The 16,943-nt window shown below is 44.4% G+C and overlaps 1 protein-coding gene across 2 annotated transcripts in view; it reads left to right on the forward strand.

Moving 5' to 3' along the window:
* Nucleotides 1-16,943, forward strand: part of LOC109313636 (gamma-aminobutyric acid receptor subunit gamma-4) — a 129,394-nt gene that overhangs the window by 84,063 nt on the left and 28,388 nt on the right. For both annotated transcript variants that reach the window (XM_019540287.1, XM_019540288.1), the window contains 2 exons: nt 1,872-2,009; nt 6,273-6,425. In XM_019540287.1, the coding sequence (XP_019395832.1) occupies nt 1,872-2,009; nt 6,273-6,425 (291 nt within the window). The remainder of the gene's footprint in view (nt 1-1,871; nt 2,010-6,272; nt 6,426-16,943) is intronic.

The raw sequence follows: 16,943 nt of genomic DNA on the forward strand, positions 1-16,943 counted from the left end.
GACACACACACCGAACTGAGACTCAGCCTTTTTCCTCCAGCTGGAAGGGATGAGGCTCCTACAAACAGCAAAGAGGGGGAACAGTGCCAGTGCCACTGCCTGTGCCCGAGACTGCATCCCCTCCATGTGCACCAGCTATAATCCACCACCACCACCATGACGACAACAACAAGCACCAGCACGGCAGCCTACTCCACCCCTATTTCACTTCCCATGCTGAGCCTTCCAGTGCCAGAGGAAGAGCTGGCACTGGATCTGGATCTCAGTTCCCCAGCAAGGGAAATTCTAGGGAAGGAAGGGGAATCATTTGAGTTTGTGCTCAACACCTCTCAAGTTTCCCCTAGAGCCAGGTCTCCTTCCCCAAAAGGCACTTCAAAGGAGGTTGAAGTACAGGTGGAGGCAAGTGTCTCAACTGAGTCTGTTCCTCCTCTTGCTGTGCCTCTGCCTTCTGATGAGGAGGAAAATGCAGCAGCATCCACACATGAACCCACACCCCAGAAGTGAGTGGGTAGTGTGGTCTGGGATCATTTTTATCTGGCAGATGATCCCACATACACTATCTGCCTGGACTACCAATCAAAAACCAGCCAGGACAAGGGAACAAAACATATGAGTACCGTGGGGATTGCTGATGCATCTTTGCAGGCACCACTCCCTTGCCCTTGCTCCTTTTCAGCCTGGAACCAGTGGGAGTGTGCCCAAACATAAGTCCCCCTCTCACTCCAAAACCCCCATTCCCCTAAAGCAGAGGCAGGCCACCCTGGAACAGTAGGGGAAAGGCAGACTTTAGAAAGTGGGTGCATTGCAAGGGCCAGTGAGATCACCCAGAGCATTGGGGAGATGCTTGCTGTCAATGACCAGCACTTCTCATTAGTTGAGCAACCAGGTTCAGGTGACTCATGGAGCTCGTGACCCAATCATACCAAGTGCCCATGTGCACCACCTTCAGTAGGATGGTGGTGCCCTCCCTGTATGAGGCATTCAGGGAGTACTTGAGGGAGGAGCTGTGCAAGGCACACCTGCAGGTAGCCTTACACTTCACTTCAGACATCTGGAGCAGCTGGGGTGGCGATCATGCCTGCCTCTCCCTCACAGGGCACTGGAGTGACCTGTCAGGCCATCGGTCGGCTCTTCTTCAAGCTGAGCTGATGGATGAGTCCCATACGGCAACTGAGATCATGGGGGCCATGAACCTCTTGGTGCAGGGGTGGCTCACTGGGCAAGGCAAGCTCACTCACGGGTTCATGGTCACCAACAATGGGGCCAATATGGTCAGCTGGTCTGTGATGCCAAGTTTGTTGGCATCCACTGTGTGACACAGAAGTTGCACCTTTTTCTCAGGGACACCTTGGCTGGGGACAGGGCTGCCGGTGATGGCACCAGCACCACCATCCCTACAAGTTTCATCCAAATCAGACAAGAAATGACAAAGTTATAGGCTATTTTATGCTTCCCCATTATAGCCTGTGGGCAAAACATCGAAACAGCATCAAAACAGCGAAACTCTTTTAATGAAACGAAATGGAACAGCAGTTTTGAATTGAAATTAAATTCAAAACAAAACGCTGTTCCATCAAAATGTTGAAATGCAAGTCGAAATGGAACAGTGCCATTTTGCACAGCCCTACTTACAATCATTCCAATGCACCTAAGTGCTGACCTGTGTTTTTAATTCTCCAAGAACAACAGGATCCCACTCATGATCACAGTCTGAGCATTACCACAATAAAATACCGAACGGCAATAATCATAGAAATGGATAATCTATTACTGTTGTACCTAGAGCACATGGCACTGGAGAGGCATGAAAAGTATTCTATGGAAGATGTTGCATATCACTTTCTCTCTGGTATCCCTTGCCCATTTTTCAGATGGTTATCCAAGAGAAGAGATCATCTACCGCTGGAGACGTTACTCTATTGAGGTCTCTGATCAACGCACTTGGAGGCTTTACCAGTTTGACTTCACAGGCCTGAGGAACACATCAGAAGTTCTCAGAACTGGAGCTGGTAAGGCACACTCATCTGACAGAATCACCACCATGCTATGGGGAGGGGTAGAGGGTCCTCTGCACATCTTGGGAGGCCACATGCATGTAGGAGGTCTACAGGGGAAGGGGTACAGTAGGAAACAGAAAGTGGAGAAGGTGCAGATAGGTACAACCTGAACTGAGATTCTTCAGGGAGTGAGAGAGCGAGCACAAGAGCACCCAGGGAAGGACAGCACAGATACAGGATGTCCTTCAACCTTAATAGCAGGAGGTAAGAATGGAAACATGGGCTTCCCACAGGGAGCCTAAAAATGAAAAAACATAGAAAATTAATGCCTATCTAGAAGCAGTAAGGCAGGAGGGAAATTGGATGAAAGCAGTGGCAGGGGTCAGCAGGGAAGGCAGCAAGGGTGACACTGAGAAGTGGATTAGTGGAATGACAAGTAGAGGTTTGTCCCAGAAGACCCTCTATTTCTCAGCCTCATGGGATAGAAATGTCCTGTTTGTGCCCATAGCTGATCATGTGTCATGATGTCAGCCCATTTCTAGGAGTCTACATGGCAGCTTAACAGGTGCAACATTATGCAGAAGCTGCTTGCAGTCATGGTGCAGCTGGCAGGACATCCTGAGGCTGCACTCAGGATCTGTCCAGTAGACTTTTCCCACAATTTTGGTGGCCTGGTATTGACACAACCCTTTCAGTGGCATGCTGTCAATATGGGCAGATAAAGCTAGAGTTGGATGTGGTATAGAAATGCCCATGTTCCACTGTGTTGGAACACCATACTTCAAAAACCTGCAGCCACATATATGGTTGCTAGATTTTCAGTGATAATAACACTGGAAAAGAGAGATTATTCAGCCCCTGTACCTCTGCAGTAGTTTTACTGATACCATCGGTAGATTGAGAATATGTGAACTCGCCTTCTCCAATCGCTACCTTTGATGACATCACCAGGGTAGTAGGAACTTTCCATAATCCACAAACTGTAACTCTGTAAACTTGGCTGTCCCTAGTCAGATTCACAGATCTATTTTGTTTTCAGTATTTGCATCCGTTATATATAGAACAGTAGATTTTAGCACTGCTTTGGCTTTCCTCCCTTTCTGGGGCAAGCTTTTACTCTCTGAGCAAATGACATGAGACTCCTGTCTGACTGGAGAAAACAACTATAAATGGAAAAAGTCAACTGGTAGGGGGAAAACCTGACCCTGTCCATGGCATTGAAATATTACCCATGTGAAGAAATTGTCCCAAATAGGTTAATTACTATCTGCAAGAGGGTTGCTGACATACTGGGATGTATTAAATCATGAAAGAGGCAGTCTCAAGGTATCATTTGGTATATGGGGGAGCCACATTAATCTTGCCTTGAAGGAGAAGTGAATTCTACTGTTATGCATTATACATTAATGTCAGAGGTCTTTTCTTTTAGGAGATCCCAGCATTCCAGCCATCAGAGAGCATTCACCTCATTGGAAAAGAGGGAACCAGTTATGATTACGAGGGAGGTTGCTGTACAATCTTGGGTCATGGTTTCATAGTTGGTAGGGTCGGAAGGGACCTGAGCAGATCATCAAGTCCGACCTCCTGCCATGGGCAGGGAAGAGTACTGGGGTCAAATGACCCCGGCCTAGGTGATTATCTAGCCTCCTTCTGAAGACCCCCAGAGTAGGAGCGAGCACCACTTTGCTTGGAAGTTGGTTCCAGATCCTAGCCACCTGGACCATGAAGTAGTGCTTCTTGATGTCTAGCCTGAACCTACTCTCTAGCAACTTGTGGCCATTATTCCTAGTTACTCCTGGTAGTGCTCAGGGAAACAGGGACTCTCCCATTCCCTGCAGGTCCCCCCAGTAAGCTTATAGACAGCCACCAGATCCGCTCTCAGCCTTCTCTTGTGGAAGCTGAACAGGTTCAGGTCCTGTAGCCTCTCTTTGTAGGGCCTGCCCTGCTGCCCCCTCACCATGTGAGTGGCCCTTCTCTGGACCCTCTCCATGCTGTCCACATCCCTCCTGAAGTGCAGCGCCCAGAACTGGATGCAGTACTCCAATTGCAGCCTGACCAGTGCCGCACAGAGAGGAAGGATCACCTCCCTGGACCTGCTTGAGATGCATCTCTGGATGCATGACAAGGTGTGGTTGACCTTCCTGACAGTGTCCTCACATTTGCGGCCCATGTTCATTTTGGCATCAATGATGACTCCAAGATCCTTTTCTTCCTCTGTGCTGACAAGAAGGGAGTTCCCCAGCCTATAGGTATGCTGCTGGTTCTTTCTGTCTAGGTGCAGTACCTTGCACTTGTCAGTATTGAATTCCATCCTATTCTCATCCCCTGTAACCTGTCCAGATCTAGTTGTAGCCTGTCCCTCCCTTCTATCCTGCCCATCTCTCCCCACATCTTAGTGTCATCCGTGAATTTAAACAAAGTGCTTTTCACCCCCTTGTCCAAGTTGCTGATTAAGATGTTGAACAGTTCCCTGGGGGACCCCACTACCCACATTCCTCCAGGTCAAAAATGACCTGTCCACCAATATCCTCTGGGTGCGACCCTCTAGCCAATTTGTGACCCACCCGACTGTGTAGGCATCAACGCCATAGTCACCTAATTTTTTAATGAGAATGGGGTGAGAGACAGTGCCAAAGGCCTTCCTAAAATCCAGAAAGACTACACCTGCATCTAAGGATTTTGTGACCTGGTTGGAAAAAGCAACCAGGTTGGTCTGACAGGACCTGCCCCTAATGAACCCATGCTGGCTGAAAAATCAGATGCATATATATGCAGACAAGACACTGTCAATACTGCTTATCTTATCTCTACAGCCAGTAAACCTTCCTCTCCCCCACCAAACAAGCAAGGTACACCTTTCAAATGTTTCTTACAAGTCAAGAGGTGATAGAAACAGAACCACTGAAACAAACCTCTTTTACCATCTATTTTCCCTGTAAAATCAGCTGGCTAAGTAGCTATGAACACGTGTTAGAACATCAAAAAGAACTGTGCTTTGCCAACAGTTCATGGTTAATAAAGATTAGAAGCCAAAGTTAGCAGCTTACCAGAGAGTGTATGGAGAGTAGAGCAAGGGCTGAGCAGCTTAAAATCAAACTGAACTGAGAGACAAAGGAGATTTCTGCCTATGAAATAAAAAAGAGCCAGACCCCCAGGCAGATGCACAAGGTCAGTCTGATGTCTACATTCAAGATGACAGCAATGGACCAATGATAGGCACCTGCAGACCAATCATGGCACTGATAGGCACCTGCAGAATGGATATGAGAATCCCAGCGGACAGGTCCCTTACTACAGAAATAACAAGGAGGGGGATGTTAATCATATCAGGCAGACAAGAGTGAGCACTGGATTTCATTCTTTTATTACCTACCCATTCTCATTACATGCCTTCCCATGCCAGTAGCAACAATCTGTTCTTCACACCACCTCCCTCTGGCCTATACTGAGAAGGGTTAGCTCTGTAGGTCTGTCATGTAGGTGAGCACTGAAACAAGGCTCTGGGTCATCTCCTTATTCCAAAGGAAAGGCTGGTCCAATGGCCTTCACTTCTCCGATGTGCTCCATCAAGTCAACCTAACATTTTTTGTTCCAAGTTCCTATGGGTAACTTCACAAATGGCTCTGCTTTTCTACCTGGAATGCAATACTAATGGCTCAAATCCCTATTGCTTTACTCCATTATAATTCATTAAAATCAAATAAATCTTTCCCCGATTAAAGAGCAAGTGAAAGGGAAGGAAGATCTGGCCCATTACCCATAAAGTTGCCTCTACAGCATTGGGATGAATCTTCAGAAATAGAAAAAAATGTGGACCCTATCCAGAATCATCCAGTAAGCAGAAGAGAAGATCCAGAGCTGAAGTTTAGGAAAGGAGGACATAGGGAATGATTGGTGGGAAATCCTAAGCTCTGGAAATTCAGACTGGCTAGTTCCAGTCAAGGCCTGGGCCCTGATGAGCTGTCCTTATGAGGTACCAACCTGTATTGCGTCTGTAGGAATCTTAGACATCTAAGCTCATCATTCAGAGTTGACCCCCTGGGGCATAGTACCTTTTTTGTGGATATGCTGAAGTCTAAATAGATGCACCTATAAGATGCTGCCCTTAGTCTCATCTTGCTTTGGAATGAGAATAAGCATATTGCAAATGGTGAGGCACTGAGGTGCTGTTGCAATGCAGTGTTGTAGGGATGATAAACAACAGGAGTAAAGAGACTTTGGCCAAACAGAATCATATTATTCTAACTTGTGTGCCTTTTTATGGCCTTCGTCTAGGTGAGTACATGGTGATGACTGTTTCCTTTGACCTGAGTAGGCGGATGGGCTATTTTGCCATTCAGACCTATATCCCCTGCATCCTGACAGTAGTTTTGTCCTGGGTTTCCTTCTGGATCAAGAGAGACTCCACACCAGCCAGAACTTCTCTAGGTAAGGCAGATATTGCATATTATACCACCAGTGATTATTGTTTCATTAGGGTACATGCAACCAGCTGGCAAGCAACAGTTTCCAAAGCACCTAAATAAGCTGAACAGGACTAATGAAAGTCAATATGATTTTTACTAGCCAATTGCCCATCAAAAATGACCAGGGGTTGGGGGGAGCAGGCAGTGACAAAGACCCAGCCCCCTTCCCCCCACAGTCCAGGCCCACTCCTGGCCCCACCATCACCACCGACACCAAGGCACACCTGCTCCTCTCCCCGCAACCCCTGCATCACACCCACTCAGGGACAAGAGGAGTGGGCTCAGGGCTGATGCAGGGGAGGGGGGTGGGGGAGGAGTGGGCCTGGGCTCTTTCCCTCCCCCAGCTGCTGCTGTGGCCTCATCAAGCTGGGCCTGCAGTTCCCCTCCCCACTCCCACCCCCAGCATGGGCTTTGTCCCCGCTTGGGCCTGCTCCCTGCTCTATGTTGCCCTCCCCACCACACATTGGGCCCAGGCCCACTTGCCCCCCCCGCCTGCATTACCTGTTTCCATCAGCCAATCAGAGTGCGAATAAAGCATTATGGACAGACAGACAGACAGACAGACTTAGGGTTTTATAATATTAGAACATTTGTTCCATCACTTAGGTGCTTTTGAAATTTTTACCTGGCATCCCAAGTGATATCGTTCATCCCTCTGTACTTTTGAGGCAGACCAATGAATCCAGGTGCACTTAAATAATCGTCACCAAATGAAGCAGATCAGCTATGCCAGGATGCAGCCTGCAGGACAACAGGCAACATGTTCCCTGTTTGCAGAGAAATGCCTCAGGGAATCTCAAGGCTGTGCCTCTGTAAGCAAGGAAAGCTAGGGTGTCCCCACTTAGAGGTGTACCCCAGAGCTTATTTTTGTATAAGCAGAGAAAGTTGAGGTTCTCCACTTCCAGAAATGAGCCCCAGGGAATCTTCAGAATGCATTTCTGTAAGTGGGGAAACTCAGGCAGGTGCTTTCAGGGCTTAAGGAGTCTGATCCTTGAATAGGGTGTGCAGGATTGAAGCTCTCAAACCCTGAGTACACCTGCCCAGGGCAGTTCGAGAGTGAAGGCAGCTCCAGGCTGCCCTCACCTCTTGTACCATAAACTTAACAGACATCTGCTTCAATAGTGTCAGAAAAGTATTGCCATCTTTGTTGCAGCCATAAATTTGTGCATTTGTGGTATAACACATGGTATAGACGTCTGTTTGCTTTCCCTTTGTGCCTCCATAAAAGTTTCTATGGCAGTAGTAGAAAAGCTGGTGACACTACAAAAGAACTGCCATTTACTACATCAAACCATTGGTCCATCTTGCCCAGTCTTCTGTGTCACACAGTGGCAGAAAGTGGATGCTGAAAGGGAGAGTGAACTGGGTTTGACCACGGTTTTTTCCATTGTTCTTCTCTCACTTGCAGCATCCAGCATTTAAGGCCTAGGAAGTTCTGATTCAGAGGCTGTACCCCTAACTCATGCTGAAAAGCTACTCCTGCACCTTTCCTCCAAGAATTTATCCAATCCTTTCTTGAATCTGGCTAAACTGTCAGCTTCCACATCATCTTGTGGCAATAAGTTCCATCCACATTTTAATTACAGGGTATGTAGAAAAGAAACTATTTTTTTAGGTTTAAACACTACTTACTAGAGATGTAATATTTCTGTACACTTTGAAGCCATGGAGGGGGGGAAATTTCTGGAAAAAAATGGAAATTTGGGGGAAATGGAAATATACATGATACTTATTTTCTTAGCACCCTTTACAGGTCTAAATTTACTTTGCTACTTTAAGAACATAAAATGTATTATGTATAACTTAATTTGCTCATAAAGTTATCATGTTTGATATATTTGTTAAATTTAAAAGTATAGTTTATTCAGACAAATTACAAATTTACTAATTGAATTTACTTTAAAATGTTTTTAATTTTTGTTACAAATGGAGCTACAAGCTGCTGAACTCTAAGGAACCTAGCATCTCTTAGTTTTTGCCAGTTTATGAGAAGCAGGCAAAAATTAAAGTTGAAAATAGAAGAACTCATCAACATTATAGTAAAACAAAGAAAGTTATTATGTATTCTAGACTTAGTCTCCTCCACAGTGTCAAGCATATACAGAAAGCACATTTTTAGAAAAAGAGCTGAAAAAAGGGAAAAAAAATATCAAGACTTATTGAATACAAATTTTGCTATATGAAACTTTGTCTAATCAGTCTCATTTTCTAAGCTATCGCTATCAGCAGTTTCTGATTCTTCTGTTCCTTCATTTTCATCTTTTTCATGGACTTCTGAAAACTGAAGTTTTGCCTGGATTGAGACAAGGTTCTCTACTTTTTCACATGTTCACTTACTTCTTGATTTGGTGTGAGCATTTCCAAATATAGACCAGTTTCTTTCATGTGCTGCAGAAGATGAAGGAATCTGAAACAGGCAAGAAGCAAGAAGGGTCAGAGGCTGTGTGGTGCAAAGGCCTTGCCACTGTGTTGCAGGGGGGATGTGGTTGCCAGTGTCTCAAACTGCCCTCCTGGACCAAAGATACCTGAAGATGTTCTGTATTCTGCAACATTTGAAAGTATCTTTTCAACATCAAGTCCTAAGTGTGTTGCTTGTTTTGTAATCCAGTCAAATGCAGTAGCAGTGCTATCATCACTAACAATTCTGCCTTTGAATCTTGGATCCAAGAGATTTGTAGCAGCACGAACTGATTGGCAACAAACATTCTTCCCATCCATTAATAAAGTCTTTCACTTTTCTTTCTTCTGTGCTTGTAAACGGAGTTACACTTAGATTCTCAAAAACAGTTGATTTTTATCTGGGCCATTTGGTAAGGAATGTCTGACAAAAGCGTACTATCTGATTCAGATGCAGTGATTGATGAAGAAATTGGCTTTAGAATCTTCAGGGAGTTCTGCAGCTGAACCCAAAAGACATCCTCATCATGTAAAGTGTTCCTCACACTTCTGGATGCTTTAAGGTCCTCAATTATTACTATTTCTTGAAGAGCTTCTTTATTTTTTAGTAAACTTTCAAATGAGATCACCGCTTTAGCCCATCTACTTTTACTACAGAGTTTGAGTGTCACTATTTTATTCTTTGCATTTTTTCTTCCTTCTTCTTAAAGACTGCAGCTACAATATTAGTAGCTTTTACATGTTTTATAACTTATTTTGCTCTTCTATAGATCTTTTGCAGAGTGTCCAACTTCATGATGTCATTAAGAAGCAAGTTTAGCCCATGGGATGCACATCCTATTGCAGTAATATGTGGGTTATCCATTATGAGCTCCCATGCTGTTTTCATGTTATTTGTATTGTCAGTCAGCAAAGCAAATACTTTACCACTGCCAATCTTCTGTAGGACTTCACATATTTTACTACTGGTATACCTTGCAATATGCCTGTTGTCTCCTGTTTCAGTGCTTATGTAAAAAACTGGTTGAGGTGCTGTTATCATAAAATTTATGATTCCTTCTCCCCACACACTTGTCCATCCATCTGTAAGTACTGCAAGCCACAGTGCTTCATTGATTTTCCCTTGCACAGATTGCATTACACATTCATATTCTGACTCTAAAAGAGCCTTGCTCAAAGAATGCCTGCTCAGCAAACAGTATGATGGTCTCAGTAATTTAAAAGCTTCCTGCCAATATGCATTTTCAGTCATTAACAATGGTGTCCCAGAAGAATATATTGCTCTTGCAAGAGCTTGGTCATCTTTTTCCAGATCTTCAGGTGTCATCTTGTCTAGAAATGAACCTATCGAGAGTATTTTACATAAAGTTGGTTGCAATATTTGGTTACTTGAGGATGTTGATTGGGCAACCCTTTGTGATGCTGATGTTATAGAAGGAGGAGGAGGAGGAGGAGGAGGAGGAATTCTAGATCAAAAACATTGAAAAGAGCTACTTGTATTTTCATCATCTTGATCTACCTCCTCCTCACTTATACCCAGGAAGGATTTTTTAATATCTGCAAGACACTTCTTACATACAAGGATGTGTTTGGTCATCCTAGTAGCATTTGGAAATGCATATTTCATTTGATAGTATTTGCAAATCACATTTTTTTTCTCAGAATAACTTGCAGTGTGGAAATGTTTCCATATGCTAGAAGTTGGCTACACCATTTTGCTGAGGGAGAAAAAAGAAAAATGTAATTTAGTGGCTAACTTGCATATATAAGCACTAAGCTACAGCATGTACAAATTTAGTAATGGATGAAGGAGAGGCCTCCTTAGAGTTAACTGTAAACAACTGTCCTGCCCTGCAGGCCTCGCTTTACTGCTCAGGTTGGGTGATTTGTCACAAAACATCAGATTAGTTGGAATTCAAGTATTAGTTATAAAAATATACTAATGCAGCTAAAATATAGTTTAATATACTGAATTCAGAGAAATTTAAACTCTTACCTTTCAATAAAGAAGTAGTTTCTTTCAGCTCCTTTGTGCTGCTTCTGTACTTCTGTGGATGTCAAAGTCATAGGGCCAGGAGGAGGCAGGCTTCTTCCAACTCCAGAACCTTTAGACTTGCTCTGTCTCCTTTCCTGAGGCTTTTGAGCAAGAAGGGCAATAAGCTCCTTGTTTCTAATCTCTACAGGAATGAATGGATACTGCTGCCAGTATCCACTCCCAGTCCTTTGAGCCTAGTCATGAGGACAGGAGCAGATCCACTAACCTCTAAATAAAAAGTCAACAATAGAGGCAGTCCACAAGCAAAGAAGGCACTGAATCTTTCTTCCTTCTCTTGTGAAAATGGCAGTGCCCCCTGGGAGCAGAAATGCATCTTGCTCTTGAATTTAAGAGTTGTACTGTACTGCTTGTCCTCGGTGTACAGGAACTGTAATGATCTGATACTGTAGATAGTCTTACATAAAAGTTTTCCTATTATATAGTTATTAGAAAAAAATTTGGAGAGTAAAAGGTAGCAGTATATGAACACCTTGTCTTAAACATTTTATTCATCATTCTAAAAGAAAATATTTCATAAGACTTTTTTTAATGTTTCCAAAAATTTTCAATTTTTCCAGCTTTTCAGGGGAAAAAACAAAAAAAAGACCTCAGGGAAAAAACAGGAAAAAACTTTTTTTTCTGAATTGGTTTGTTGTTTTTCCAGGCCTTCACATCTCTACTACTTACTGGTTTCATTTTATGACTCCTAGGTCTTGTATCATGAGAAATAGTAAATAAAAAAACCCTATTTACTTTTTCTGCATCATTTAGTGTTTTGTAAACTCTTCTCATGTCCTGCCTTAAGTATCTCTTTTCTAAATTGAACATACCTAGCCTCTTTTACCCAGAAGGGTCCAAGTCTGACACTGGGCTTTTATGGGCTTGAGCTAATCCACTCATAGATGCACTGTGCAAGTCTAGCAGAATGGTAAGAATGCTGCTCCTTGTCTAGGTTTGCACACCATCCCTGGCTGGCTTTCTAAGTGTGTATAAAACATATTGCAACCCTTTAGTTAGGATCAAGGGTAACCTGTGTTTACTATCTCCTGTTGTCTCATCTATATAGGAATTCTCTCTTGCTCTAGCAGGAGGTAGTACGAGAGATTTAACAGGTCTTTGCCATCTCTCCCTCCTCTAATCCTGTTCAAATGCATTGGCTCTATTTGTATTCTGCAACGAGTTCTGTCTCTTTTCTTGTTCTCCCCACCAGTCCCCACTGAATCACTTTCACCTTGACTGGCAGTAACAGCACCAGCTCTGCGAGGTCTCCTCTGACAATGGGGATACTGTCATTACCAGGCAGGGCTAATCTGATGCTTTCACAATTTCTACAATGCCCTCCCCTTCTCCATCAAAACACATTTCCATGGTGACCACCTGAAAAGCAAGGAGGTAGCATGGAGAGTTTTATGTCAGTTTCAACGCAAGTGAAGGGAAATTTGCATTCTAAGTAACCAAAGGAATAAATAGCAACAGGCTGTGTGTTATGTATGACTGAAAAGCGCATTGTTGCCAACTTGAAATACAGAAGCAGGTTTCCACAGATAGATTTGCCTTGGAGGGGGGCTCTCTTTGTTGGTTGCCAAAAAAAGCAACTCGGGGATGTCAAAAGTAATGCGCTAACTTTACATTTATGTTATATTGCATAAAAATAACACCCCCCCCCCAAAAAAGAAAAAGAAACGTAAAGCCAGATTCAGACAATATTAGAGAGATTTAAAACAGGCTACTATCATTGGGATTGGAAAGATATGATGTCACATCCCAATTCCAAATGCAAATACAATGCTTAAATACATTTAAGCCAAAAATTGATCCTCTCATGCATCCTGTCCAACTTCCATATCTTAAGCTGAAACAAGGCAGGTAGGAATGAGAGTAATTTTGCCCTGACAAAGCAGAAGCGGGACTACACTGAGCATGTGCTTCAGAAACCTCTTCTGTATGTTGTTCAGAAGACTGATCAATATAGAGCAAGTGAAACAATCTTCAGAAAAGGCAACATCCATTCATATGAATACACCTGTGAGAGTTAGTCCCAAAGCACCCAATCCGCACTTCATTAAAATTAAAGTCCCACTAGGTCATGGGACTTTGGCTTGAACACCAATTACAAAAAACATGGATCACATTGATCTGAGAGCAATTCATTGATGTCCAAGGAGTTATATGAGTTTCACCCTTTGTGTTACAGGGGTGTAGGTTGGAGCCGTGTTGGTCTAAGGACATAAGCAGACAAGGTTCTTTGGGTGAATCTAATATCTTTTATTAGACCAACTTAAATAGTTGGAAATGTATTTTCTTAGCAAGTCTTTGAGTTTAAAAACCCTTCATCAGGCTGAGGAAGCATCTGCAGTTGTTGTGTGCTCTTTCTGGATGGAATGACTAGCAAAGAAGCCAGAGGCTGGTATGCATGCAAGAAAGGCAGTCACTGAGGAGGGTTTTAAACTAGGTTCACCATGTTTACCAAAGCCCTGAGGTAAGAGGGGAAGTGGGGGATCTGGAGGAAGCACAAAGATGAGGGGGCAACAGGTGAAGCCTGTTCATATTAAGGCTGTAGGGCAATTGGCTGGTGCCGCTGGCGGGAATCTCAGGTGTCTGTACAGGAAAGCACAGAGCCTGGGAAACAAGCAGGAAAAATTGAAACACAGTCACAGCACTATGACATGATTGGAATAACAGAGACCTGGTGGGATAGCTTGCATAACTGCAGCACTGTCATGGATGGGTACAAACTGGACAGGCAGGGGAGAAGAGGAGGAGGACTTGCACTGTATGTAAAAGAGCTGTATGATTGCTCAAAGCTCCAGTATGAAACTTAAGATAAGTGTGTTGAAAGTCTCTGGGTTAAGGTTAGAGGGAAGAGCAATAAGGGTGATGTTGTGGTGGGGGTCTCCTACAGACCACCAAACCAGGAGGATGAAATAGATAAGGCTTTCTTCAGACAGTTAGTGAAAGTTTCCCGATCACAGGCCCTGGTTCTGATGGGGGACTTCAATCACCCTGACATCTGCTGGGAGGGCAATACAGCAGTGCTCAGGCAATCTAGGAAGAGTTTGGAGAATGCTGGAGACAACTTCCTGGTACAAGTGTTGGAGAGGCCAAAAGGCCATGCTGTTCTTGATCTGCTGCTCACAAACAGAGAAGAATTGGTGGGGGATATAGAAGTGGATGGTAACTTGGGCAGCAGTGACCACAAGATGACTGAATTCAGGATCTTGACAAGAGACAGAGAGAACAGCAGAGTATGGACCCTGGACTTCAAAAAAGCAGACTTTGACTCCATCAGGCAACTGATGGGCAGGAGCCCCTGGGAGGCCAGGCTGAGGGGGAAAGAATTCCAGGACAACTGGTTGTATTTTAAAAGAAACTTTATTGAGGGTGCAGGAAAAACCATCCCAATGTACAGGAAAAAAAAATATGGCGGGCAACAAGTTTGGCTTAGCAGAGAACTCTTCAGTGAGCTTAAACATAAAAGGAAGGTTTACAAGAAGTAGAAATTTGGACAGATGACTAGGGAGGAGTATGGGAATATTGCTGAGGCATGCAGAGACGAAATCAGAAAAGCCAAAGTGCAATTGGAGTTACATAGTTTCTAGTTCAGAAGGGACCTGAACAGATCATCAAGTCTGACCCCATGCCCTGGGCAGGAACGAGTGCTGGGATCATAATACCCAAGCCAGATATCTATCCAACCTCCTCTTGAAAACAACCATGGTAGGGGAGAGCATTCCAGAGCCTGGCATCCCTAACTGTAAAGTAATGCCTCCTAATATCAAGCCTGAACCTGCTCTCAATCAATTTCTGGCAGTTATACCTTGTTATCCCAGGTGGTTCCTAGGGGAACAGAGCCTCATCTGTTTTCCACTGGTCCCCCCTGGTGAGTTTATAGATGGCCACCAGATCCCCTCTGGGTCTTTTCTTGTGGAGGCTGAATAGATTCAGGCCCTTTAGTCTATCTTAAGAGGGCATGGCCTGCTGCCCCCTAACCATACAAATGGCCCTCCTCTGGACCCTCTCAAGGTTAGCCATATCCCTCTTGAAGTGAGGCACCCAGAACTGGACACAATACTACCACTACGGCCTGACCAGTGCCACACAGAGTGGAAAGATTGTCTCCCTGGACCTGCTTGTGATGCATCTATAGATGCACGACATGGTGCAGTTAGCCTTACTGACTGCTTCCTCACATTGGTGGCTCATGTTCATCCTGGAGTCAACAGTGACTCCAAGATCCCTTTCTGCCACTGTGTTGACAAGAGGGTGTTCCCCATCCTATAGGTGTGTTGCAGGTTCCTTCTCCCTAGATGCAGCACCTTGCACTTGTCTGCATTGAATTCCATTCTATTCTCATCCGTCTGCCTCTGTAACCTGTCTAGATCTAGTTGGATTCTGTCCTTTCCCCCCAGTGTGCCCACTTCTCCCATCTTTGTGTCATCAGCAAATGTGGACAACGTGCTTTCCGTGCCCACCTCCAAGTCACTGATAAAGATACTGAATAGTGTTGGCTACCAAGGACCAACCCAAAGAATCATCATAAAATTCTAGTTTATTGGATGGATGCAAAAGTCAGACCATAAACCTTGATACTGATCCCCTCATACACACACACATTCACACACGCACACACACACTCACAGTAGCTAGCTCTGAACACTAAGCACTGGTGTCAAGATATACCTATCCCCAAGCACTGGAGTCCACCGTTGATGGCCAGTTGAGGCGTCTTTCAGTGCGATGTTGCTTCAGAAGTGGGACGTTGGCTGGTCCTTCTGGCTGGACAGGCAGGGTGCTGGTCAGGACAAAGAGGGCACCCTTGGGGGTCATTCTTCGCTGCCTTTTATCCCTCTCTGGAAGACTTTGGTGACTCCCGAATTCTTGGGCTTACCCAATGCAGGTGTTGTTGACTTCGATGGACGTCCCTCTTGGTACTGCTGGATGGCAGCTGTCAGCCCCAGGGGTCACATCTTCACGTATGTGCAGTCTCAGGAGTCCGTTGATGAATTTTGATTGATTCCCTGCCATGATGAATTGAGCTCTGGAAGTGGTTGATCAGGGGGTATTTCAGCCCCAAGGGTCTGTTTCCAGCATTAATTAGTTCAAACAGGGGCTTCCGTACCTTTAACAATGAAGTTTCCAGGAATTTCTGGCTCTTTATTGATTCTTTCTTCTCCTTGGTCTCTGATTTTGTAGGTGTTAATTGCCACTCATTAACATGCTTATCCAGACTAGCTGTTATGTTACATTATAATCCATGATTCATTCAGGGACCTGCTCCATACAGAGATTCCTGCTCTTGCTAACATTGTTACATGGTACAACTTAATTTTAAACTTAAAGTACATTTGTAAAAGCATTTCCAAGCTCTATTTTCTCTACAAATATACCTTATATAAAAAATAATAATGATATAATAAAAGAGAGAGAGGAAGGAAGAAAAGGTGGAAAAGAGAAAACATCCCAAAAGGGGGCAAATACTAAAAGACCAGCTTTTGCCATATGGAGGAGCTTCACATTTGAGGGGTGGCAGACAAAAGGGTTTCTTCCTACAATAGCACAGGCCCGAGGACCGAGCCCTGGGGAACTCCACTGCCCACATCCCTCCAGGTCGAAAATGACCCATTCACCACCACTGTCTGGGAGCGACCATAGAGCCAATTTGCCACCCATCTGACTGTGTAGGCATCAATGCCGCAGTCGCCTAGTTTTTTTTTATGAAAATAGGGTGAGAAATAGTGTCAAAGCCCTTTTTGAAGTCCAGGTAGACATCATCCACCTCAACACCCACATCCAAGGACTTGGTTGCAAAAGAAAACAAGGTTAGTTAGGCAGGAATGGCCCACAATGAACCTGTGTTGGTTGCCCTGGAGCATTACTTGCCATGCTGGGCCCCCACAGATGTGCTTCTTGATAATTTTCTCAAAGGTCTTTTCATAGATTTCATAGAAATTAGGGCTGGAAGGGACCTCAGAAGATCATCGAGTCCAGCCCCCCGCCCAAAGGGCAGGAAGTCAGTTGGGGTCATAGGATCCCAGCAAGATAAGCATC

The sequence above is a fragment of the Crocodylus porosus genome, unplaced genomic scaffold (assembly GCF_001723895.1).
Source record: "Crocodylus porosus isolate Cpor-Errol unplaced genomic scaffold, CroPor_comp1, whole genome shotgun sequence".
NCBI classification, from domain to species: domain Eukaryota; kingdom Metazoa; phylum Chordata; order Crocodylia; family Crocodylidae; genus Crocodylus; species Crocodylus porosus.